The sequence below is a fragment of the Varanus komodoensis genome, unplaced genomic scaffold (assembly GCF_004798865.1).
Source record: "Varanus komodoensis strain SLA01 unplaced genomic scaffold, ASM479886v1 scaffold34_1, whole genome shotgun sequence".
In the NCBI taxonomy this organism is placed as follows: Eukaryota; Metazoa; Chordata; class Lepidosauria; order Squamata; family Varanidae; genus Varanus; species Varanus komodoensis.
In genome coordinates this window covers 9,166,914-9,193,434 of record NW_025335854.1, presented here as the reverse complement: position 1 = coordinate 9,193,434, position 26,521 = coordinate 9,166,914, and the positions used below count along the sequence as shown (strand labels likewise).

The following is a 26,521-nucleotide window of genomic DNA, read 5'->3' as shown; positions in this document are numbered from 1 at the left end:
ATGGTAATTTGGAAGGCTCTTCTGGGAGTCCTGTTGCACTGTTTGCTCCCAGAAGCCCTGGCACAGCCGCCTGCTCCACCTGAAAACTGCTCAAGCAAAAGCCAGAAGATCTCCTTCAGCCACTCGTACAAGATCGACATGCCCAAGTCTTCTCAGTTCAAGGTGGAGCCAGGGCCACAGCCCCTCCAAGATGACAGTCACAGGCGGTTGACAGGGGGCGAAATGGAGGAAGGCGAGGAGCAAAATATTATATTCCGGCACAACATTCGGCTGCAGGCTCCCAAGGGCGACTGTGAAGTCCTCAGCCAGCTCAAGGCTTTGTTGGAAAGGATGGAGAAGACGGAGATGGAAGTGGCACAGCTGAGAGAAACGTGCAGCCCTCAGAGATGCTGCGGGAGAGGCCAAGGTGAGACCTGAGTGTGAGTGTGGTCGTGCCCCACCAAACCAGATATTGCCCAGTCTTCTTGCAGTCCCAACCAAGTCGCAAAATCCGGTGGATGGTGCATCCGGTTGCTTGCCATCCCAGGGCTGTGGGCTGGATCACAGGCTATGAAGGTTAGCAATACAATAAGGGGGCTTTGTTCTAAGCAGTCCTCCCGCAGTCCTAAGCATCTGTTGCATGTACAGAATACACAGGACTCCTGTCCCGGGGTGTCGTTGTGGCTGTTGATGAACAGACCCACTTTCGGACCGGTTGAACTAACCCTTCTGGGACTCAGCGAAGCCGTCACGCACAGATGCACAGCGATAAGCATCGGGAAGCCCCGTTGGGGTGATGGCACACCCTGCCCTGGCACGATTCCTCTCACCACTGCCACATGCCCGTCTCACTGCTGCACACGCCCCTCTCCAACACCCCCCTTGCCCCCCCTGCCAGGTCGCACTGCATGCCCCTTGCCATTCCGCTGGGGTTTAATGCCCCCCACTCCTTCCTCTGGCCACGCTGGCTGAGCAGGGAGACTCTCTGAGGAGCAGTGTGGCCAGAGGGAGCGGGTCCTGCCCTGGGTGTTCTCTGGAGAAAAGAGCAGCCCTTCGGAGAGACCGCCAAGAGGCCTGGCTCGGAGGGGTTTCTGCGCAGGCAGTTCCTCACGGAGCCTCTTCCACAACCCCGGACTCTCCCGGCTTCCAACGATGCACCGACTAGGGGAACCTGTGTCCAGCCACCGAAAATGTTGGGGGGTTCTTTTGTGCCCATTGTCCCAGAGTCATGAATGGGCATATTATGGCCAATTGTAAATAGGGGCATTCTGGCCAGAGAGAGAGAGAACAAAAGGAGGCATATGCCAGCATAGGTGCATATGCAAATTTAAAAATAATTACTGTAATTTAAACAGAAGCACAGTCCATTTCAGTTTCGTGTGGTATGACTGCCACCGGCTGACCCACGTGCCTGGCTCAGTCCACTGCCCGGGCGCTGTTCAGCTTCAAAGTCCTGCAATGCCTTCCGATGGTTCTTCCTCTTTGAACCAGGCCCGGACGGGACAGTCCTTCAGGATAGAGGATGATCCTCTGGCAACCCTTCAAAAAGGAGGTTGTCCTCTGTGGAAGAGGACACGCCACAAATAGCTGCTTCCTGGGGCCTACCATTTCCCCCAGCTTCAAACCAAACAGACTGTAAAACTACGCACCTCTCAGGGAATGCAGGTGGGACTCGAGGCTTTCCCCGTGTGACACATTGGAATGAATCCATGTGTCACCACCGCTGAGGCAGATGGGTTCCCTTAGTGCCCATCCTAAGTTGCAGGTGTCTAGTTAGCAAAGTCTTGACACTGTGATGCTGACAGATGGAAATACGGCCAACAACGCATCCTGTTTTATAGATTATTCAACCAGGCACTTTCGTGTGAGGTGCTACAAAGATGTTATGTACCAAAAGAAAGCTCCCCAAGTATGAAATTGACCCCATAAGGACAGAAACATAGAAACAGAGCGAGTCAGACGGGGCCTCCCAGGCCATTAGTCTGACCCCCGGCTCCAGCTGGCTCTGCTCACAACGTGCCCACCATGTGCATGTCCAGCCTATCTTTGAACATCCCCACCGATGGGGCCCCAACGACCTCCTGTGGAAGCCCATTCCACACCCTCGGGTGCATCCCCTCCATCCAGCCATCTCGAAACCTTGTCATAGAATTGTGCAAGGTTTGTCTGGCAGGACCTGTTTTTGTGGAAGCCGTGTTGTGTGGCCGCCAGCCTCCCTTCCTCATGTAGCATCACTAGATCTCTCACTATTATGAGCCAGAAAGAAAGAGAGAGAGAGAGAGAGAGAGAGAGAGAGAGAGAGAGAGAGAGAGAGAGAGAGAGAAAACCAGTTGTTCCACTACTGTGCTCTTATTGTCAGTGAATTTTCTTTCCACTTCTGACTTTCCGTGTTGCCCACATTCCTGCTTGGACAGGGGTTTCATCTTGCAGTGGCCATGGAACGTTCATCCATGAGGTTTGCAGCTGCAACTGTGACGAAGGCTGGGAAGGCCAGGACTGTTCCAAGCCTACCTGTCCGGGGAATTGCCACGGAAATGGGCGCTGCGTTGGAGGTGTGTGCGTCTGCAGCGCCCGCTATGCGGGTGAAGACTGCAGCCAGCTCCGGTGTCCTGAGGACTGCAGTGGAAACGGGCTCTGCATCGACGGCATTTGTCACTGTTACGAGGACTTCACCGGAGAGGACTGCAGCGAGAAGAGGTGCCCCCGGGACTGCAGTGGCAATGGGTACTGCGACAGCGGCGAGTGTTACTGCGAGGAAGGCTTCACTGGGCTGGACTGCTCCAAAGGTGAGAGGCCCCATCTCTCCTGAGCACAGGTGACCTTCCTAGCCAGGTGTGATGAGGCCCATTGCATTGGGAGGTGAGAATCAGCTGGATTTTCCTGGCTCAGCTTCCGGGACTTCAGCTGGCTTTCCCTTTGCCCTAAGCCTGCTTCACACGGAGCGTTTGTGTGGGCATCTGGCAGGGAGTCCAAGTCTAACTAGTTTGTGCACACGCAACCTGCTGTCCGCCATCCTTGCACCCCCTGCTCTGTTCCTGCGCATGGGATATGTGATCTTTGCATAATTTGTGCAAGAGCAGTTCAACGTGAAGAGGGGCCCAGTAGCACTGGCTGTGCCTGTGGCCGTCTTTAATGGCTTGCTTTGAAATTTTGCAAACTAGACTGATTGCAGATGCCAAGTTTCACATGATTCAATTAATAGGCACCACGTTTGGAAGCAGTGGAATTTTAAAAGCAGCCCCCCTTTTTTTCCTGTTTCACTCTTATGCCCCTTTAATGTAATGCAAAGTTTATGTCTTGTTTCGCATAGAGACCCTATTCAATGACTCATCCTGCCCTTTACTAGTCAGGCATCTTACCATTTGCTAGCTTCATACTGGCAGAACAAGTATTAGTTGGACTATTATGGAGGAAAGGAAGAAAAAAACACCGTAGAGTCAAGATGCCCCTTGGCAAAGCCATGAGTGGCCGCATGACGGGGCACAATGTCCTGCTCTCACACGAGAAGCAGAGCATTGTTTAACTCTGCACTGTGCAGAGAAGTCCATCTGCCAGTCAACTCCATAGTAAGACCCGCCTGGATTCTAGTATTACGAGAAAGAGGAGCATCTCCCTGCCAGCCTTCTCCGCACCTGTTCCTGAACTGATATTTTCAGGGAGGGAGTATGAAGAACAGAGACAGACAGTGCTGCATAAGCACGAGATTCTCAACCTTACTGACAAACTCATGCTCGATACATCTCTGTGACTCATAAAAGCTGAGTCCACGGAGAGCACAAACTGAAGTTTGTTAGCTTTCACTTTGTATTCATCACTAGGCTTTTCCACCAGGCACGCTTCTGGTAGATCCAGAGGTGACATCTTCATAATCTGTCTGTTCTGGAGGAACCAGCCTTGACTTGACAAAAATGTGGGAAGAAGCCAGGAAAATCATGTTAGACTATCGTGTGCTATATTTGATGGCAATTGCTTCAGTATGAAATGCTATGCGACTAATTTTACCTTTTGCTCAGATTTCAATCATTGGCATTATTTTTAGCTGAAGTCATAACAGTTCAATGGTAAGTCGTAACCACAACTTTACAATCCTTTTGCAGATAGTTCAAAGCAAAGTTTTGCAGGACTGCCTTATGGTGACCTGAAAGAACTGTTCCATTTACAAAATTATGGAGCTGGTTGCCAAAATGTTTAACTGTGCGGGCTGGCAGGGCAAGAGCGTAAGAAGCTGAGGCTGCGTTGTCCAGTGCTCCAGCCAGTTGAGCTGTGCGTAAAACCACAGGGCTGCGGCGATGTGCTTAGATGATCGCTCGCATTTTACTGACTGCCGTAGCTGCACTTTCTTCTCTGTGTGCATGAGCTGTGGAAAAGAATCTGCACTGTCCTTAAGAAGAGTTGAGCAAGCTCTACTTAGATACTTATTTAAACAATGCCTGGCTTTGCTGCTATTAGGGGGAATTGGATTAAAATAAATAATTGGCATATTATCAAAACCAACCTAAAAAAACGCAGTAGATGCTGTTTATTGGTTCAGCCTGTTATAAAATCCTTGAGAACTAGAGCTGAACCTAACTCTTGGGGGAGGGGGTCCATAGTGTTGTTGCAACCATCAAAAAGACCTTGTTCCTTGTACACACCTGCTGAAATTCAGTCATCTGGTAGCTGGAGCAGGACCCAAGAGGTCCAGTGAAGCATTTGCTTTCACTCGCCATGGCACCGTTTATGGAGAAATTCCCCTATGAAGCCGCTGCTGAAATGAACTGGAGCTGTGATTCACCTTCACTGGTGCTTGTGCAGGGAAACTGTCTGCTAGTCTGTGCCTCATTTATGGAGCAGCAGTGGAGCTACTGCTGAGCCCGTTTACTGTCTCCCGAAATAACCACCTGTCCAGATTTTGCAGTGGTGCACAACATACGAACCATGCGCGTGACCTTTATGCAGCACGTTGGGAACATCGGATACATTTCCAGTCCTTTTTGTGGCCAAGAAGGACAAAGCTCCTGTACTAGTAATGCAGAAAAAGTAACTTCATCAGATTCGACTTGTTTTGACATTGGGCAGAATGAGAACAGCATTAATTGTAAAATTCCCTTCTTTATACAGCTGTTAAAAGCAAAGAGTCCTTTCTTCCTTAAGGCCTACTCTCGAGACCAGACCAGACAAACCATTTTTCATTACAAGTAACTGCGGGACAGTGGTGTGTGACCTGAACTTGACTGGACGGTTGTCCTGGGAAAGGTGGTTTCAATCCCCTCCCTCATATCATTGCTCCAGTCTGTTGCCCACCTAGATGGCTATTAGCCCAGCCATGAAAAGCATATGTTCTGTTACAGGCTTAATAGTGCATCGCAGGCAAATGAGGTTAGGGAAATGGCTTCAGGCAGATTCATGGCTACATTTATATATAAATGAAAAAACACTGGAATATCTCTCTCTCTGGTTGGCTGGTCCAGTGTGGAAAATACTGCTTCGAATTGCTAGATTTTACTATACCTGAACCCTCATGTCAGCTTATGACTCCCAAATACCATGGGATAAATCTCAACTATAAACAGTCTTGGCACATGGTTGCCATTAATAAACGCAACTCTAGTTCTGGTGTGATTCAGCAAGCCGCCCAGAGCAAGCGCGGGCATCCTGTGCCTCGTTCCGACATTGTCGAACTCACGGGCAGCCTCCCTTCTGAGCGCTGTCCCTTTCCGCCATAGTGCTGGCGCCCTGGAACGTGCGGCTCCTCAAGACCACGGAGGACTCCTTGGCCGTCGGCTGGGATAAGCGGATGGATGTGGACTATTACCTGCTCAGCTACTTTCCTGTGGGGCGCGAGGCGAGTGTGAGGCAAGTGCGTGTGCCCAAGGATCAGCACAGCCATGAGATCCTGCAGCTTGTCCCGGGCACGAAGTACGTCATCACAGTTCGCAATGTAAAGAAGGGGGTTTCCAGTGATCCGGAGCTCCTGCAGGCAAGCACAGGTAGGAACGCTGGAGTCCCCCTACGATCTGCAATGTCTGCCTCACTTCTAAAGGTAGAAAAGGGGGTTTCTTAAAAGTTAGGGCATTGTTCTGACTGCGTTCACAGAGGTTTACTTATACTTTGGCATGAGGTCTGAATTTACAAATCTTGCTTTGTTCCCAACTGGCAAAGTGCAGTCAGAAACTATGGTTCAGTCACCCTACCGATTTCTTTGGGTTTTGCTAACTACGTTTAGCAGAAACTTTTTTCTGGACTGAAAAAAGTTATGGCCATGATGACATCTGTACCTAGGGACTGAGTGCTAAACAAACATGAGTTTGTTGCTTCACTGTACAAGACATATTTGAATGCACAAAGCACACATTCATCCTATGACTTGGTTCATCTGTAACGACATCCCAGAGTCTGGGCTGAATAAGAGATGTCAATGACTGATGGTTGTTATTATGTACGTTACCCTGTACAATGGTTATCTATAGGTTGTTAACTACAAACAACCTAGAGTTCACAAGCCAACAATAAGCCATCAATTCTCTTTCTGGGAGGTTCATGGCTAACAACCCATAGTTAAACCATAGTGCAAGATTTGCAGGTAAAGACAACCCTCACTCAACTCGTACTCTGGTTTGTCGTTTCATGCTCACCGTGCGAGCGTGATGTGTCCCATCACAATGAACACCAGAAGAGCCTGCTGGATTGGACCAAGGGTTCCCTCAGTCCTGCATTCTGTTCACACAGCGGTTGACCAACAGCCCACAGGAAACCCATGAGCAGGACAGGAGGGCCAGGGCAGCCTCCAGCCCACCTTCCCGGCAACTGCTCTGTGTAGGCATATTCCTTCTGTTAGTGGACATGCTGTAGTGCCGTCAGAGCTACATCATGGCTCAGACCCCAAGATGGCAACACACACAGTAGTAGCAGAAGCTGCAGAATAATCCCAAGAGGCTTACTGGGGAAGCGACACAGACACTGGGAAAACGGCTCATGCAAAAGCCTCCCTTCTTTCTCATGTCCCATCCATTCCGTTGCATCCGTATCCCAAAGTTATCTTCTAATGAACACTTGGAAGAGCAGATGGGCTGTAATAATACCCAGTTTTGCAAAGCTACTGGTGATTCTTTCTCTTCTAGCTGTGTCTGCCGTCGGCCCTATCTGGGTGACAGGGGAGACAGAGAATTCGTTGGAGGTGGAGTGGGAGAATCCCCCGACAGGGGTTGATCGCTACAAGCTGAGGTTCAGTTCCCTGCTTGGGGAGGAGGAGGAGGAGGAGGAGGTTTTTGTCCCCAAAAGCCGAGATGCCAAGAGCAGATATGTCATCACTGGTAAGTATCAAGCTGGTAGCCAAATGTTCAAATGGTTGCATCTATCCCTGTTAAAATCTTGTGGAGCCCTGCCAAAACAGCAGGGGTCTGGAGGGCCTCCTGTGGGAAGGAGATGGCAGGGGAATCCACTTCGACTGGCATTGTTGATCCTGTGTAAACCTGGATGCAGTCCTGGGGGTTGGCTTTTCCAGAGACTTGAGAACTCTCCGAGAGAGAACTACACAAACATGCAAAGCACTATTGTGGTTTCAGGGTTGGACTAGCTATTCTTTGAGGAACCCTTGTGGCCCTCTGTTTCTTGACTGTAAGACTGGGACTTGGACAGGAGAAGGGTTAACAGAACTAGCCAGACCGCTGGGAATTATCATAATGACCCCAGAACAACAGTCAAGTACTTTTCATTTGTCAAGGAAATGAGCTGGCTTTAACAGTGGCCAGCAAGTATCCTGGAAGGAGTCCCCTCTCAGACTCTCTGTTCCCTTTTCTGGGAATAATGTCATCCAGCCATGCCCACGAACATGTCAGTAGGTGTTTGGATCGGAAGCAACGCAGGAGACAGGGATCAAGAGCACTGGGGTTTGTGGTGCCCCAGAGGGCGTCGCTGCCCCACTAGAAATCCAACTCTGGAATGGCTCCTCTTCCTATGCTTATGTATAAATAAAACACAAGTATCACAAAATAATGCAAGGCTGAACCTGGGTAAGTGCTCGAACTTCTGAAACTTCTCACTGCTTGGAGAATCTGGGCATGCTTCCCCTGGGTGTCCCCTTAACCAAACAGTCTGAAAACATAAAAGTAAAGCCAGCAGAACAATTCTGAGTGAACAGAAAGGTCCTGCAGGCTCTCAACCAAAGCTGAGAAATAAAATTATTTTGGGAAGTTTTCAGGTGGTGACAAAAGCTGAGAAGCGCAGAGAAGACCGGTCTGGAGGGACTTGTGAAGGGAAGGCGCACGCTCCCGTCAAGGAAGGAAGGAATGGATGGGTGGTAACCCTCGTTCAACACGGGTGTCCCACCTGAAGGAGGTGCCCACTCCCACCAATTCCTGGACGAATGCTTCTGTGCATTTGGGCTCCCTGGGAGGAAGGTGAAGCTCTTCCCCGTTTGCTGGAGCCAAATCCAGCCCTCTCCATACTGTCCCTGCCTCGGGGATAAAGGTTGCCCTTCCTGTTATTCATGGGAGCCCAAAAGAATATCATGAATTAATAGTATTTTATTCTTGTGCTCAGAGTGATTGTTATTGTTTAAAACAATACAGTAATACAATACAGTCACAGCAGAATAAAAGGAGCAATGAAACATTGTAAGCAAGTGAAAACAACATTACAGCCATCAAAAGGCTGTAATGGCCCTAACCCTAACCCTGGCAAAACGGTGCAGTCTGTGTGTCTAACATTCAGTAGAGATGGACCCCACTGATCCTCCTCAGGAGCAAGTTCTAAAATCATGGTGCCGCTACAGAAAAGGCCCTGTTTGTGTGCCCACCCACCTAGCCTTTCTTGCAGGCGGGGTGTTCAGGAAGTCCTCTATTTAAGATAATAGATTACAGACAGTCTCCTGTGGGAGGAGGTGGACCTTCTAAAGGCCTGCCCCAAACTCTTTGGGGCCCTTAAAATCAAAGCCAGCACTTTGAATTAGACTTGGAAACAAATCGGAAAGCAGAGGCATTGGTTCAAGACTAACCAATGATACATTGAATTAAGGTGGAATCTTACCTTTCTAGCAAGTATGTTTTCCAAAGATAAGCTTCGACATATCCCAGAGGAAAAAAAAACGAGGGCTCTGAAACACAAGCCCCATACAGGTCCCCAAAGAAAAGGATGTGTCTCAAAGGATTTTTTTTTCTCTTCGTGTCCCCTGCTCCCCGCTCTTTGTAGGTCTGAAGCCAGGAATGCAGTACAAGATCACCATCGTACCTGTGAAAGACGAAACGGAAGGGAAGCCTTCTTCAGTGCATGGAAGGACAGGTAGTGACTCTGCACCACTGTTAGCACACCTGCCTGTATTACAGCTAGCCCTGACGCAGAAACCCTTTTCTCAGTTGTTCTGAAGTTTAGCAGTGCTGCAGAAGGCGCAGTCCCGAATTAAATGGGTTTGTGGGCTCCTAGCCTTCTCCCCGTTACACATTCTCTGCATTAAGAGACATTTCCCCTATGAGTGAGCAGTCATAAATTCAGTTCTACTGTATTTAGTTTCAACTGGAATGTCTTGGGAATAATTTTACTCTGTGAGGAGTAAATGAATTGTATGTCTCTGCCAGTTCTTATTTCAGAATACTGCTGTTCCACTGAACTTTGCATAATAGTGCAATCATGTAATGAAGTTTTCCTTACTTGGAAGACTAATTTCACGAGGCTTGCCCTCATGTTAATTGGATAGCTGCTTCTCCCCCTCCTCCCCTAAGATGCTAGCAATGGTAGGCAGAGTATCGTGAATAGTATGGTTGATTTTTCTGAGTTTTCTGTTTCTCTTTAGAAAGTCACGTGGCCCTTATTTCACAGTTAAAGACAAGTGTCTGTTCTCTCTGAGGCTTGCTTTCTTTTTCAGAGTGTTATTGCCTAAACCTCATATTTGCCTCACAATTTCTGATCTGAAAAGCCCTAAAATACACACAATAGCTCATCTAGAGGTCTCTGGCATTCTTTTTTGACAGTTTGGCGTGTGGCTTTTGTTAATGGCTAGGCTGAGGAGTGCCATTTGGGTTTTTTATCCTACCCTTAGGCAACAAAATGCGCTGGCCTGGAAGAAATGCTTCCTAGAAATCTTGGTAGAAGCATTGTCCTAACAGAAAGCCCTCATGCCCTTCACAGCCATCGACGGCCCCACCAATCTGACGACCAGCCAGGTGACAGAGGGCACGGCCACCATTTCCTGGAGCGGGCCCCAAGCCCCCATAGACAGATACGTGGTGAGGTACGCCTCGCTCGATGGCCACACCAACGAGCTGACCGTGGGCAAGGACAAGAGGAGCACCACCCTCGTGGGCCTGAAGCCGGGCACGGAGTACGCCATCTTCGTCGGGGCTGTGAAGGGGAGCCAGCAGAGCAAGAAGGCAAGCACGAAAGCTGAAACAGGTAGCCCACCGCTGCGGTACTGTGGCCCATGCGCTATCTCGGCGGTTCCTCTCCCGCCATGAGTCAAGAATATGGAGCCCTTTAAGGCGGTGGAGGCAGCCCATGCAGCTGTCTGGGGAGCTGGTGGGACCCCAGAAGGTCTGAGTGCTGGCTCTGCATTACAGGGTCTGGACTGGCCGCAAGCAAGCTCTGCGCTTAGAGGTGGGAAGGAGCCACCGAGAAATCTGACAGAACAGCAAGGCGTCTCTTATCTTCCAGTAGCCAAAGAGGCTCATGGGACGCTTGACAGGAGCTTGGACTGACATGCTTTCTGACAAAGCATTTCCAGAGGTGTAGCAATATTAGTCTGTGCCAGCAAAAGCCACAAAGACTCTCGTGGCAGCTTCAAGGCTGACAAATGTACATAGAAACGTAGAAACAGAGCGAGTCAGAAGGGGTCTGGCCCCCGGCTCCAGCCGGCTCCGCTCACGACATGCCCACCATGTGCATGTCCAGCCTATCCTTGAACACCCACACGATGGGGCCTCTGCCACCTCCACGAAAGTGCCACAAGACTGTCTATTTTGCTGTCACTTGGCAGTGCCATTTCCCTACCTCTCTTCCCCACTTTGCTGTTGTTACGTGCTGTCAAGTCACCTGGCAGCCCGGTGAACAGACAAATAGCTCACGGCTTGGGTGGGTGTGACAAGGGCCCTCCCAAAGGTCCAGGCCTTCACAGCCCTGCTCAGCTCTGGTAAACTCAAGGCTGTGGCTTCCTTTACGGACTCCATACATCTCATGGCTGGTTGCCGCCGCCGCCGCCGCCGCCTCCTCCTCCTCCTCCTCCTCCTGGCATTATTGTCTCCTCCAAGGAGCCTGGCCTTCACAGGCTGTACCTGAAGTAGCGCAGCTTCAACTTTGTCATGTTTGCTTCCAAGGAAAGGCCTGGCCTGACTGTATCCAGAACCCACTCGCCAGATCTTAGTGTTAGTCCTGCATCTTCACAAAGCCCTCTTCCAGCATCATGTTTGGAATGCATCTGCTTTCTTCCTGCCCTCACCCTGCTTTATCCTCAGCTAATTTAATCCACCCGGAAACAAGCATTAACCCCTGCTGAGAGATAATTGCTGTACCCTGCGGGACTCCCCACGAGAAAATAGTTTGCTGTGAAAAAGGGCGACAAACAGAAACACCTGGAGGTCTCAAGAGAAGGTTGTATAATCAACTGATGCTGAACGAGAGGGAGGCTGTAAGGAAAGTCTCTCCAGTAAAACCGGCCCACTAAATTCCCCAAGTGGGACCTGCTTTATCTGTGACCCAAAAGGGCAGGGCAGATGTAGCATACGGAGCTGGTACTCGGCCCTAAAAGAAACAGGCATGGTCCCGTTGTAGCTTCCGCTTCTCTAGGATGCCACGAAGGCAAGGACAGCTATATATGTAACAAGGCAGGCTTAGATTAAATCTGTTTGCTAATTCCCATTCTGGTAAATAAAAATCGTTTTGTTCTTCATTAAAATGCAACTGTGCCAATTAAAATATAATAAATGAGCAAGTGGCGAGACCACAATGACTGTAAAAAAAGGGGTAATCAAAGTATTATTTAAAACTGAGTTGTTTGTCAGAGAACAGGAAATGCTGCATGAGCCCCAGGGGCCATGGAAAAGGAAACAGGCATCAAGTAAGCTTGATGGCCTGAAGGCAGCAGATCCGCTGGACAGCCGCTCATCTGCTCCCTGCCGTCGGAGCAATTTGCTTCTGTGTCGCATGAACAGTGTTTACTGGTCTGGAAAATATCTTTGTGGGATCCTCCCAGTACTGGCAGGAAGAAAATGGTTTTATAGACCCGTCAGTGCTCCTGTCTGTATGGTGCTTATTTTGGAGACAGAAGGCACTCGAGCTTGGCCTCCAGTCCAGCTGTGTTGAATGCGGCTAACCGACATATCCGAGGAGAGACGTTCTTGGTGTCTTGCAGCTCCCTCTGCTGTCCAGATGTGAAGAACTGTGCGTTTAATGTGTCTTTTTCCTTACAATAACCTGTTTAACAGCTATACATTTTCCTTGCTCACAATTCCTGGGATTGGTTGTGGCGGGGAGACATCATCTACTTTTGAAGATACCAAACCCACGTTTACCTAGCTGGGCCCTGTGCTTGGGCATTGCCGTCGTTGCTGTGGTTGCAGAGAGGGATGGAGGCAAGGTCTTATCCTGCATCTGAGAGATGGTGCAGGTTGCTAGGACGTGCAAAGCTGGTGTGCAGGGAGGAGGGGGCATTGTAATGGAAAGGCCTGATGGTGGATTTGTGCACAAGCTCCTTGCTTTCGCGATTGCGTTCTGCACGGGCCTCGTTCCTGCTTTCTAAAAATTGCATTCCTTGGGATTTCCTTGCTCTTTGCCACTCACTCATCTTGAGCTGCAGGGCTCCTAATGCTCTCTCCTAGAAAGGGGCCACCCAGGGCTGGCCCTGGACTGTCCAGCCGTTGAGGGACGCAGGGAGAGCGGGTGAGAATTCCAGCCGCTTGTTTGGCAAGCTTGTCTTACGAACCCGGGCAGCCAAACCAAAACAGGCGCCTGATGTGCCTGGGAATGGTCACAGCAAGTGATTCTGGGTTTCCTGTTGCTTTGTGTTTGGCCTAGAAATTGACCCTCCCAGGAACGTCGGTGTCTCCGATGTGACCCAGGCAAGTGCCGTAGTCACCTGGATGCCACCTGATGCTCAGATCAGTGGATACCTTCTCACCTATCAGGAGCCGGATGGCACCACCCGGGTAAGTCTGCAGACGACTGTGCGAATGAATGAGATTGGAAAAGCCAGCCGTTCAAGGAGCCACGGGCTTGTCAGTGGCTGGCCGGACATTGCTCAGCACCGAGCCCAGGTTTCCCGCCGGAGTTACGCTCAGCAAGTAGCTCCGGGCCTTGCAAGCCTGTTTCATGCCCTTAAATTTTACATTTTTGGAGGCACCGTGTAAACGTCAGTCTGGTCTTTATTTCTTTATTCTGTTCCTATGCGAGCATTTGTATTATGTTTTATGTTATTTTATGTAAGCTGTCCCAAGGCTGTGCGATGGGACGGCATACAAATAATCCAAATAAATAAATACTAAATAAATACGCCGCCCCGGTAGCCACAAGCCCTCTCATGTATTCCTGAAAGGTGTAATGCAGGGCAGGCAATGTAGGTCCCTTCAGATATTTTGGCCCTAGCATGCCTAGCCAGTGCTGAAGAGGATGATGGGTGTTGTAGGCCAAACATCTGGAGGGCCATAAGTTGCTTGCCCGTGGTGCAATGAGTCCCAAAGAGAAGGATGTGCTTCAGCTCGAAGGGCTTCTTTCAAAAGCGCTCCTGCCTAGGATTCATTCTCTGTTATCATCCCTGAAGGAGGGCAGCCATGCATTCTGATCCTCAGTCCGCCACCCCCTCTGGCTTCAGGATATGGACAATGTATATTTCACTGTTTGGCAGCAAAGTAAAATGCTGAACAGAACTAATATCACACTATGAAGACACCGTCCAATCCAGGAAAGCGACTGCTTAATTCTCACAATCCAAAGCCAAGCTAAGCTCCCTGCGCTGCATCCAGGAAATTTCCAGAGTCTCTGGAAACTCTGCAGGAGAAGGAAGCAATGCCAGTGTAGTACCAAGAGAGTCCTTCTCGGTTCCCACTCTCATCGCCCTTTTGCCTGCTGTTACAGTTTAATTTTCTAGCCCACTGCACAATTGGTGTGTAGAACAATAGAAAGGTACTGAAACCATTTCAAATCATCTTCAAATCAGCACAGAACTGAAACAATGAAAATAAATGGTTAGCAGCCTTTTAAAAACAGTTGTGCTTTCAGAAGTTAAAGGTGAGGCAATCCTTTCTCTTTCTCCAGGATAGCTCTCACAGGGAACAGCTAATTAACAAATGGGTGGAAGGACAGAACAGGCTGGAGCAGAAATCTAATATTTAGTTTTTCTTTACATTTTGTGGCAGGAAGTGCGACTAGGTCCAAATAACCAAAAGTTTATGCTAGAAGGCCTTACTCGAGGTACTAAATATATCGTATATATTACGGCATTTAAGGGAGACCGCTGGAGTCGAAAAGCCACCACAACATTTTCTACAGGTAGGCCTTGATAATTGCAGAAAGATTTCTATTTTTCTTCAAAATGGGTGGTGAATCTGTGTTAGTCTTCTGAGGAGTGTGAATCCATGGCCCACAGAGAGATTTGGGGAGAAGACTTGAGGTCAAGGTACAGCTTGTTTGGTCTCAGGGTTTCAGCTGAAGATTTCAGGATTTTATTCTCCATTTCAGGGTCTCCTGCATTAGAAGTAATTTGCGCTGGAAGGAATCTTAGTAGGAAAATATGCAACTGAAAACCATAAGCACAAAACAGCCATGTTGATTTCTTATAAGCAAGCGTTTGATGATGTCACCAGCAACATGATGGAGCCAACCTGGGCTCAGAATCCATGGCGTTCTGAGTATGGGTGGGTTTCGCATGGCTTGTTTGCCAAGCCCGGTCCTAAATCAAGCTGGGTGGATTTGCCCCTGGCTCCCTAGGATGGACTTGGGGGCTGAGAGGTAGACTCTTTCTGGGAATTAGTGAAGGTGTAATGGCCTGTTTTGGTTGAAAAAAAAAGCAGCCCAGATCTCAGATTTGTGTGGCAGTGGCTATTCAGGATAAGGCTAACTGGACAGCATTTGCAGACGGCCACAGGCATTCCAGAATTTCATGCAACATTTGCTTAGCTTAGAACTAGAAAGTGACACCTTCATGTAACGGTGGGTTTAGACTTGTTCGGTAGACCAATTGTCAAGCGACTGGATTACGGAGGGCTGGTCTTTGGGCAGAAAGCGACTTCTCAGCGCTGACCCTTCAGAGGTTTTTATAATCAAGAATGCTAGCAGTCTGCAAAGCCCTGCTTGGGAAGGAGATGAGAGACTCTTCTCATCAGCACAGAGAATTCTAGATAACTTTGTATTTCTGACCGTAGTGGCATGCCGCCCAGCTCAAATCCCTTTCCGGGTTCTTGCTTCCCTTCTGGAGCTGCTGATGGGGCTTCTCTCCTGCTCTGTTTCTGCAGTCAGCTTGCACTACCCGTTCCCCGCCGACTGCAGCCAGATCCAGCAAAACGGGCATTCCACCAGCGGCATCTTTACCATCTACCTGAGTGGCGATGCGAACCGGCCCGTGAAGGTGTACTGTGAAATGACCACCGACAGAGGCGGGTGGCTCGTGAGTGCGGCTCGGGAGGGCGCTGCTCTCCCGGGCCTTTCCAAGTCCCTTTCTTTGGAATTGCTTCCTGAAGCCTCCCGCCCTTTTCCTTGTGTGTGAGCTGCACCTTCCCCAGCACCGCCGATGTTGCGGCCAACGCATCCGAAGTGCCTTGCAGGTCTCCACGATGCAGGCAGGGAGGGAGGGGCAGGTCAGGGTGCACACCCACCCTTTCGATGTGTCCTGGGAGTTGGCCGTGATGGGCAGGAGCGCAAGAGCGCAAGCAGAGCGCTTTGTCCCGCTCACCTTCTGAAGGTGTTTTACCTGGAGGAGTCTTTTTAAATGCATGATGCAACTGATGAAGTTTTCCAGTTCCGCCAACCTCCTGCCGCTTTTACATGCTTCTGAGAAGCGAGCCGATTAGAACTTTGCACAAAGAGAGATGATACAAGGGCTGCTTTTTTCTGTGATGCAATCAATGTGCTCGTGCGTATTGATAACATGTAAAGCAGGAGGTGAAATGTGCCGTTTGCTGAAGTTCCTTGTTCATAAGCTTGAATCAAGTCCTTCCGCCGCCAGAGGAAAAGAAAAGTGTCCATTGTTGATGTGTTCGTGTTGTTCCAAAACAAGTCTGGATGTTTTGGAAACCCCAAATCCAGGGGGGATTTCAGAAGAGGAGAAAAACAAAATTCTTAGTTGCACTGCCTTGAACCTCCTTAATTTACATCTTTATCTCTATGGCTCTCATCCACCAGTCTGCCTGTCTCCAGTTTTCCACTGCAATAAAGCGTTGTTATTCAGTATTTAGAAATCAGTATTCGGTGTGCCAGGTGCATCACTTGGTCTTTGCTTGCTTCTGCAGGTTATTCAGAGGAGGAACTCGGGGCAACTCGACTTCTTCAAGCGCTGGAGGAATTACGTGGAAGGCTTTGGGGACCCCAGTGGGGAATTTTGGCTTGGTACAGTATCTGCATTCCGCATGTAACTGTGGCTGGTCGGGCGGGGTGGGTGAGCAAGCCTTTTAAAAGCCCCATCGTTAATCCAGATATTAAGACGATCCAGTCCGTCTGGCCTGCGTAGCTGATGGGGGACCTCAGAGGCAGCTGCCGTCCTGTCCCAGGGCAAGCGGAAGGCGGGCAGCCTCCCCCTCGCATTGGCTGGACCCGAAGCAAGCACCCGAAGCAAGGAGTCCTCGCAGGTCTGGGGCAATATCCCCTTTGCAAGCGCGCCCGTTCTCGGCTCCTCTGTGCCTTCTGCTCAGCCCATCCCTTGCTGGCTGGGCCGTGGTGCAGCCGGCCCCTTTCCATTGCAGAAGGAAGCGCTTGGGCTTGTTGCAGAGCAAAGCTGCAACTCTCGCGGGCACCCGATCTCCCCAGAGGGCCCCTGGGCCTAGGAGGGGGCGGCGGGGCAGCTCCACTTCGGGCCTCCCTGGACGGTGGGGCCTGCTGGCCTGGCCTGGCCCGGGGCTGAACGCAAGGCCTTCCGTCTGTCTGACCTCATCAAGACCCAGACGGGATGTGGGCACTGGGACACCTGCAGGCACCTTCGTGCACCTTGCTTGGTGCCCTGCAGAGCCCCACCCTCCCACTTTGGAGTCAAGCACCTTTGGCTTTTCTGTTGGCACAGAAAACTTCAAGCGCAGAGGAGCTGCATCGTGTGATGGGCTCAGGCCCGACTCAGTCCTTCGAGGAAGTGACTCGTCCTTTGCCCTGCCTCCCTTTTCAGCCATTTTGTGGTAGTGCTGGGGACATTTTCTCAATTCCCCCAAATGGCCACGTAATCCTTTGGCGAGGAGGTGCAGTTTTTGATGGATTCAAACACCGACTTTGACATTCTTACTTTCATGGAGACTTTTCCCCATCTGGTTGAGCATTTTGGCTGCACCTGGCAAAGGGTTCCATGCAAGTCCATTCAGGAGCATATTCTGAGTTCAGCTGCAGCCCTCCCAAGCCTTGCTTGACCACACCTGACCCAGGATTGTGCTCGAGAACAGGAAGGACCAGCCAGCAGCCCAGGAGCCATTCCTGTCCTCGATTGGCCTGTGCTGCAGCCTCTCTGCAGCTCTCCGGCCCTCCGCCTTGCAGCAGGCTCCCTCACCTGCCAGGTGCTCCTCCGCATGGGGGAGCGAGACCCCTTCTCGGGTTCCCTGTGGGGACGGGAGCGAATGCCAGGTGAGGAGCAGCACTTTGCACACGGCTAGATCCACACAGCCAGGGATATTCTCCGGCAGGCAGCATGGGTTGGGGCTGAAAGGAACGTTTTCCACATTTTCATTGGTCAGCGGTCATCCCTTCCCTCGGGATACTAGAAATTGAGCCAGAGGTGCCTGGATCTTTGCAGCGACCTGGGGGAGAATTTCCCCTTTCCCCAGGTGACCTCCTGAGCCCGGAGAGGTGGCTTGGTTGGCCCCACGGCAGGGAGGTTCTGGTTCTCTCTCAGGTCCCTGAGGGGGAAGCCAGAGCTGCCGGAGGCCTCTGTCACAGTGCAGATGATCTTGCCCGCAGTCGGGCTCAGCTTAGAGTATTGCTTGAGAGACAGGCAGCATTTGATATACATCAGACTAGCATTACAAAGGGAGAAAGTTACAGTCTTAACATATAACCAGTTAGGCTAAATATATGAACAGAAAACTAAACCATAGTTTACTGTCAGCAACTGATAGCATAGTAAAAATTTACAGTTCCTGAAAATAGCTCAATGGCCTATTTGATCACCTGTCAAGATAAAATGCTTCCTTTTCCCAATCTTAATGTCCTTAGCAGGGCAGAAAACAATCTGCCCTGCCATGAAAATAACATTTTGTTTTAAAAGGAGTTCATTCCAAAAGAAAGCAAGGCAGATCTTTTACCAACCAACTGGACCATGGTCTCTTCACCCTAAATTGTGTGTTGTTCGTTGTATGTGGTTGCTGTGGTTTTTTAAATTTTTTTGTAAGCCACCCAGAGACTTTTTAGTATTAGATGGCATATAAAAGCTTAACAAACAAACAAAATTGGCCCCTATAAAGGTCCCTTCATCTCTATTACTTACAGGGCTTTTAATGTTCGTTGAGTTAAGAGGTGTTGAAACCGTGTGCCGTTTGCCCAGGGAAGGCTAGAAACTCCTCACAGAGCGTGTTGGGACGATACACGGCTACTAAAGGAAGAGCCAGCATTGATAAGTCATGCAGCTCCTTGCAATCCAGTAGCCAATCCAGAGTCCCTGTTCAGATGCATTTTGGTGGCCCCCAAGTCCTCAGATGCCAGTAAAACAAGAAGAGGGGCCTACTGAAAAATTATCTGAAGCCAAAAATAAACAGCTGCTTTGCAAGCAACGCTTCCCGTGAAACAATGTTGGGCACTTGTTTTGGGAGCCATTTCCAGGGCTCCAGGCAGAAGCGTCCGCGGTTCAGATTTCAGGGCTGCGACAGCCGAGTGGGCCAGCACAGCGGGCCATCCAGAGCTGGAATAATACTTGCCCTAACGTTGCTCAAAGAGGGCACCACGAACTTCCCCCTTGGTGGGGTCCATCCAAGGAGTGAAAAATAAAGTTAGGGACAGCACTGGCTGCCAGGGCAGTGACCTTCAGATGAGCAGAGCAGAGCAGGATCCAGACGAGTTAAATGTCACACCTAAATGTTTACCTGAGCCAACCTGCCCCAGCAAAGGAGCCTCTAATTTCCACTGGTATTCTTCCCAAACACCAAGATTTGGGGGTTTGCGGTAATTAACTTGCAAAAGTTCCCAAGCCAGACAGGCACAATCCTGGCTCAGGCGTGCTGGGTGTTGGAAGGCTTTTTTCAGTCTCCGCATGCCTCGGATTGTGTCCATCGGCTCCCCAGCGTCTTCACATTTGCAAGCCTCTCTTAGGATCCCTCTGGACTGTTTCTTTCAGGCCTCGAAAAGCTGCATGAGCTCACCGGTGCGGCGCCCATTCCGTATGAGCTGAGGGTGGACTTGCGCACCCACAACGAGTCTGTCCACGCGGTCTATGACCTCTTCCAGGTGGGGTCCAGCAAGGACAGATACAGGCTTGCTGTGGGGAAGTACAGAGGCACTGCTGGTAAGCATCGCTCCTTGTTTCTGCTCGCTGTAGCACCTTGCATCCCAGCCCTGGGCAAGGAATGTGTTAAAGAGGGCACGGTCTAACCGGTTTATGAGCCGTCTGCAGACAGACAATGCTTTGTACTCCACGCAGAAGCAGTAATATTCCTACAAAGAGTTTCATGTGCAAGACAACACCAATGCACCGACAGTGCGTAACAAGACAAGAATAGCATCGACAATATTGCTTTTTCCAAATGGTCCTGGTGCTTCATTTAAGGAGCCGGTGACGTTTCTGTATTACCCATCCAACCAAAGGTAGCTCTTCCATAGTTAAGAGATTCTTTTCATGGAAAAGCATCTTTGAAGTCTTCCCTCCACTAACCAAATTTGTTAACTTCATCAGTTTAATGGTATCCTAAATTCCCCAAACCCTGTTTTTAGTAGGAAGTTCCTGGGCTTTTGGTATTATTAATATAATTATTATATGCTATTAACTAGATTTATTATCTATTGCTAAATATCTTTTCAGAAGAGCAAAAAGAGACAGTTTTGAATTGGAAGGGAGTAACTGTTGTATAATATTTTGACTGATTTTCTTCCAGTATTTCTGGATAGCTTCACATAAATGCTAGGAATAAATACAGTCTACTAGCAGCAGATTACTCTTCTATCATCTGTCTAAAGAATCACACGTGTTTTTCTATCCATTTTGTTTGGATAGATGCCATGCAATTGTATAAATGTGTCCTTTGCAATCCTGATGCCTCTACGGCAACCCTTCTCACTATGATGACCTCCAGATGTTTTGACCAAGGATGCTGGGAGTTGTCGTTCCAAACCGCCTGGCTGAGAGGGTGCATCTTTTATGTCCGGGATCAAACGCGTTCCCCCGGTTATAACATTCTTGTTCTCTGCTGGTGAAGGGGATGCCTTGACGTACCACAACGGTTGGAAATTCACCACCTGGGACAGAGACAACGACATCGCTATCAGCAACTGCGCGATAGCTCACCACGGCGGCTGGTGGTACAAGAACTGCCACTTGGCCAACCTCAATGGCAAATACGGAGAGAACAAGCACAGTGAGGTGAGTTCCGAGCTCTGTACGTGTCTTGTGGCTCTTTCTTTCCTCCGTTGCGCCACTTGCCAGCTGCCTGACAGGCTGCCAGTCCTGCCAACCTGAGGGACTTTCGTGTGCCGCTTGTGAGTTGATTGGAACCGCCTGTACAATGGACAGAATATGGAACCCTTTTATTCTGTCCTCTCCTGATGCTGAATTTTGGTAGGGAATCATCACTAGGACCTGCAGGGTTTAATTGATTTATTTTATTGGATGAATTAGAATACTTTTACTCTTTTGAAAATCCACCCTATTAATCTGGCAACAGGTTTAAAAATAAACAATTTTCTCACTAAAAGTAGTGTGGACAGCAGGGACCATCTTATAAGAATAATTCCCCATTTTTTCACATAGCAAGGAATGCTTCTTTCAGTATGATATCTGATGATGCATATCTGCTTCTGCTCAAAGCAAAGAATGTTTCCTTCTTTATCATCATGCAAACTGTTGCACATTCAGTCAAGGTTAATTAACGGGAGCCATACAATTGCTCTCTTGTTGCTGACTGCAGGTGCACTGGGACTTTTGCGCTCCATAACTAGGCTGCAGGTAATGGAAAAAAATATTCAGCCACACACTGTCCTCAGCACATGCATCTCAGCACAACATCTGCTAGGGACAGGAAGAGCATTTCCATTATTCTCAAGATAGGATAATTATAATGCCAGGGCTGTCGGAACTCCAACAGCCAAAAGATCCACACTTAGATGGGGCCTTACACGCTCTCTGAAGGAGAAACAGACAGCACACTAACACCGGCAGGACTTCACAGTGCTTAGCTTTGGCTGAGCATGACTTCACCCAGCATCTCCGCCTCCTCGGGGGCGGAGGCGAAGGCAGAGCTGTGCCATCAAATGAAACACCTGGCAAAGTGAGCCAGTGCCCACATTCGCAGGCTCCAGATGCCCAAGCTGAAAGAATGCATGTTTTCCATCTCCGTAACACCCAAACTCTGGTCCTCCCATGAAGCTGATGGGTGGGAGATTCAGGACAGATAAAAGGAAGTCCGTCACGTCACACACAGTAAAACTACGGAATTCGCTGCCACGGGAAGTGGTGACGGCCGCCGATCTGGATGGCTTTAAAGGCGGACTGGCAGATTCATGGCGGAGGTGGCTGTCAGTGGCGACCAGCCTTGCTGGCCGTGTGCCCCCTCCTTCACCAGAAGCGGTATGCCTGCGTGCACCAGTGGCTGAGGAATTTGGGCGGGAGGAGGTCTTGCACCCGTCCCGCGGGGGGGTCCTGCGGGCAGCCGGTTTGCCACCGCGTGGACGAAGTGCTGGACTGGATGGACCTTTGGTCTGATCCTCTGTCCTCCTCACTTTCTAAAGTCATAGCGACGGACCACACTTATAATCCCTATAAAACATAAATAGTGGGTGTGACCATCATTCTCGCCAGGACTGTCCACGCCTCCCTCAGCAAGTCGCGGCAGGATCACTGCGGCACGCGGTGCCCCGGCTGAGGCGCAGCAGCCACAAAGGGGGGTGGCAGCAAGCGGGCCCCATGGCCACCCCATGGCCACCCCATGGCCACCCCGTCTGCACTCGGAGCGGATGAGCTGCGCTCAGGACGCTTTTCTGGCAGTGTCGCTTAGTGTCATTTTCACCTGCCGCTCCCTCCCGGCCTCCGGACGTCCTCCCCTTACCTTAGGGCTGCAGGCTGGAGGGCCCGATCCGGAGCCAGCGGCGAGGGGTGCTTCCTCCTAGCACACCTTGCTTGGGGGCTTTCCTGCTTCTGAAACGCCCGAGGGAGAAAAGCAGGAAGAGCTCTTTTTAAACAGGCTGACATTTTTGGTGGCTCGGCCCACCCCCTTTGCCTCTGGCACCGTCCCAACAGCGGAGGGGGGTCCTCGAAGCCCCCCTGAAGCAAAGCTCAGCCCCGGTGAAGCTGCTCCAGGTCTGACAGCAGGAGAGCAACTCTGTGGGTGGTCTGCGGGGTTTCCTGCTCTGGCCTCGCACCCCCTTCACGCCCCGTGAACTTGCTCTTTCCAGGGAATTAACTGGGAGCCATGGAAGGGTCACTTGTTCTCCATCCCTTTCACGGAGATGAAGATCCGCCCCCGGTCACACAGCACCGAGCCAGTCCGGGGCAGGAAGAGGAGATCTCTGGCCGTTGGAGGTGCGCTCCTGGAGGTACCCCGCTTGCCAGCCTGAGCATGGAGGTGCCTTATCACATGGCAACGCATCAGGCCACGGAGGACTCATTTCATTATGTTCATTTGATTATGTTCCGCTGGCCTGAGAAGTATCTTCTTCTTCAATTGGTTGGAATCACCACAGAACTTGCATTGCATGTGAGAATGATTGGAAAGCAGGAAGGAAGACTCAGTTCAAAGCTTTTCGGGGGGGGGGGGGGGGGTGGCGGCTCTTTGGCCTTCGGAAGCAGCTGTGGCTGGAAGGCTCCATTCCCCCTGCCCAGCTTGCCCTGAGGTGCCTTGGCAGAGGGAGGGGCTGCCCCCCCTGCACCCGCCAGGCCCCTCTGGCGTGTCCTTGCCGGGAGAAGCAGAGGCCACGGCCCCATTTCTCTCCCACTTTGTGTTCTGGTGGCAGTGGCTGCTGCTTCCTAGCAGCCTGGGGGCAGCAAGGGTGCCCCCCTCCTCAGGACTTGGAACACAATGGAGGCGGGCGGGGGGGGGGAAGGCCCCCAGGGCTACCCTGACCCTGACCCGCCACTCAGCTCTGTGGCCAGCCTTGAACAAGCAGGCTCTCAAGGCGTTGATAGTCAACCCAGCCCCGCCCCCCAGCAGTGGGGCACCTCAGGTCCTGCTCAAGGCCGTGCTCGCATCTCCAGGTCTCCTCCTACCAAAATAAGGTATTTCTGCATGTGGGAAATGGCTGCTGCCCACTTGCTCTGGCAGCTGCGCGGTTCCTCCTTTCGCCGCCGCATCGGGGCACGTGGCGACGTGCTGGCTGCTTCTGGCGGGGTGCGCAGGGTGGTCTGGGCGACTCTCCGTGCCCCCCCCAAGCTCAGAGGTTCGCTCTGCGGCGACCGCAGCATTTCAGCCCAGCTCTCGAGCGATGGATTGCTCCTCCTTTGCGCCGCAATGTACCTGCACATAGTAGGTGAAATGAGGACGAGAGGAGAGCTTTGACCTGGTGGGGCATCACATTTATTTGGCTTGGAGGACTCTTCCGCCATCGTGAGAGCTAAGACTCGGTGTTCCCTGGGGTTGATCCCAAGCGTGGGATTCCATCTGAGAACAGCGAACGCTTACCTCCGTGTCAGGGTGGCAAGCCTGTGGACTTCCAGATCCCCTTCTGGCTGCAGCTAGCATTGCCACTGGCCAAGGATGGTGGGAGTTGTGGTCCAGCAGCATCCGGGGGACCACAGGGCCCCTGCCCCTTGGGTCTGTGTGGTCATACTTGAGCTTGATAAGGCCAGCGTCCCCCCAGTGTCCCTTCGCTCTTCAACGTAGAAGTGACCCCAACATGGATGTGCTTAAAAGAACATTGCACGAGGGTCACAGGAGAAGCCTTTCAGCAAAAGCAGGACTCGCTCTTCCGCATCCATGAAGGCAGGCCTTAATGCTCGTATCCCATGCGGCGATGCTGCAAGCAAGTCTTGGTGCAGGCAGACACGGGTCTGTTGATGCGACCTAAAGTTGGCAAGCTAGCTTATAGTCCCAGCTCAGCAAAGGACTCTTAGGCCATCCCTGGATCTGTGCCTCTCAGCTTCCTCTTTAAAAATGGTTCTGAGAGTGTTGCGAAATGCATAATTATAAGAGCCATCATTTAAAAAAATGTTATTGGGCTTATTACATTCAAGAAGCATACATTTTCCTAATTCAAGAAGGTGCTGGCTTTTAAAAATACTTATTTACAGATTGAGAAGCACTGTAGCTTCATTAAAAAAACACTTTAGGTTTTGCAAAAGTAAGGCTGACCGCAGCATCATGTACCAGTCTTTTAGTTCTGCAAACTGCTCAAATTTCAATTTTGACCCAGGTGGCTAATTAGCTTTGCTTGTTAGAACAAATGCGTTTGTAGATGATTGTCTACTTGGTGCTCATTGTGCATGTTGGAATATTTCAGAAATAAACATTATTTAGCAAAATAGTTATGCATAGTTACAGAATGTAATTATGGACAGATCCTTGGTAATTATAAAGAAAGGTAATTTTAAACCACACACAGTTTAAAATGACGATACTAAGACGCTAGGCCAGGCTGGGTATTCTGCACACTTACGAGCAAGCCCATTGGACCCGGGGGTGGGGGGGGATGTACCTCTGAGTAGACACATGCAAGAAGGGTTCCACGAATTGCGTTGCACCCTGCCCCACCCCCACGCTTCACCAAGCATTAATAATGGCAAGCTCGTGCCCCGAGAGAGCCGCTTGAGCCGAGGTGTAAACTCAGCTGGAGTAATCTGGACAAGGTACTTGAGCGGAAGCGGCCCGTGTCTGCGCACACAGCACATGTTAAGGCAAAAGGAGAAGCGGATGTGCATTCGCTGCACGGCTCGTGTGTTGAGTCGGGCGCCGGGTGAGGGCACCAGAGCAGGCTCAGGGTGCGGCTGCGTCGCACAGGTGCTGGTGCACAGCCCAGGGGATGCCCCGAGGACTGTGCACAGCCAGCAGCCATCACGGGGGCTTCCGGCCTGTCCTGAAGGTCAAGTAAGGACCTCTCTCCAGGGTGAGAGCAGCTGGATATCAGATCAGGGCGCCTGGACCCAGAAACCGGTGCGCTACGAGAGCATATGCTGAATTGCAGTCAAGCAGTCCAGAGGCTGAGGCTGGCAACAGAAGGACAAGGTCCGTCAGTCCAAATGGCAAAGAGTAGCCAAGGCCGGTCCAGAGTCGAAAGCCAGAGAGACCAGCCGAGGAGAAGCGGTACCTGGGAATGGAGTGGAAGGGGGAGCAGGTGAAAACCGGGAAGTCGGGCAAGGTCCAGAAGCAGAGGCGGGAGCAAGGCGTCAGGCAGACTTCCCAGAAGCAGGTTCCAGAAGGCACAGGGCCCTCCAACACCTCCAGAGACCTTTCTTGCCAAGGCTCATCTGGAAGGCAGAGCTGGTTCTTATACAGCTGTTCCCTCAGGGCTCCCAGGTGACGCGCATAACAGCCCAGGTGGCCACAATGGACTGGCCCAGTCCTGCAACCACCAGGGCTGCTAGTGCAGCCTCTGGCCAGCAGAGGGAGCTCTGACACTGCCTCAGAACCTCACAATGATTTGCATACCTTGCATAAACGTATGTATTTATAAATTTATATCCCACCTTTTTTTCTTTCAAAGGACTCAAAGCAGCTTACTTGAGTCTCCTCCTCCTGCTCTCAGTCTTATATAACCCCAAAACAGCCCTGTGAGGTAGGCTGGGCCGAGAGGCTGTGACCGGCCCCAGGTCACCCAGTGGGCTTCATGGCTGAGCAGGGACTGGAACCCGGCCCACCCGCGTCCCAGCCCAGTGCTCTTAACCGCTGCATCACATATGCTCTCCCCCTCTACAAGCACAGTGGGGGTGGGGGTGGCTGTGGGAATAGCCTGGTCGTGTGTGAAGTGGCCAGAGCAGTCACTGGCCCCGTGGCTGCTCAGTTGCCGCTGACCTGGCAGACCGCCTGTGCCCGTGCAGGTGTGAGTGAAGGGACGGGGAGCCAAGCACGAAGCACCATTTGTAATGAGAAAGGGGGCCCACCTGGAGTATTTCTTTTTTCTCTCCCCAGGCAGCAACACCGCAGCGGCCTTCGGGCCCATCCTCCTCATTGCCCTTTACACAAAAAAGCCACAGAAGGCTGCCCTAAGCATATCTGACAGGGAGCAAATGCTATTGAAGTCTATGGGAATTACTTCTGGGGAAACACGCTTCAGCTGTTGCTTAATTTGATTGCCCCACACATCAAGCCAATTAAGGCTGGCAGCC

The 26,521-nt window shown here is 50.8% G+C and overlaps 1 protein-coding gene across 1 annotated transcript; it reads left to right on the top strand.

The window, feature by feature from the left end:
* TNN (tenascin N) lies at positions 1 to 22,821 on the top strand. Its single transcript, XM_044439144.1, has 13 exons — positions 1 to 406; positions 2,394 to 2,765; positions 5,685 to 5,948; positions 7,080 to 7,271; positions 9,148 to 9,237; positions 10,081 to 10,344; positions 12,958 to 13,088; positions 14,295 to 14,427; positions 15,390 to 15,541; positions 16,383 to 16,479; positions 19,394 to 19,561; positions 20,469 to 20,632; positions 22,660 to 22,821. The coding sequence occupies exons 1-13, from the start codon at positions 1 to 3 to the stop codon at positions 22,819 to 22,821; spliced, it is 2,595 nt and encodes an 864-aa protein (XP_044295079.1).
* The last annotated feature ends 3,700 nt before the right edge of the window (positions 22,822 to 26,521 follow it).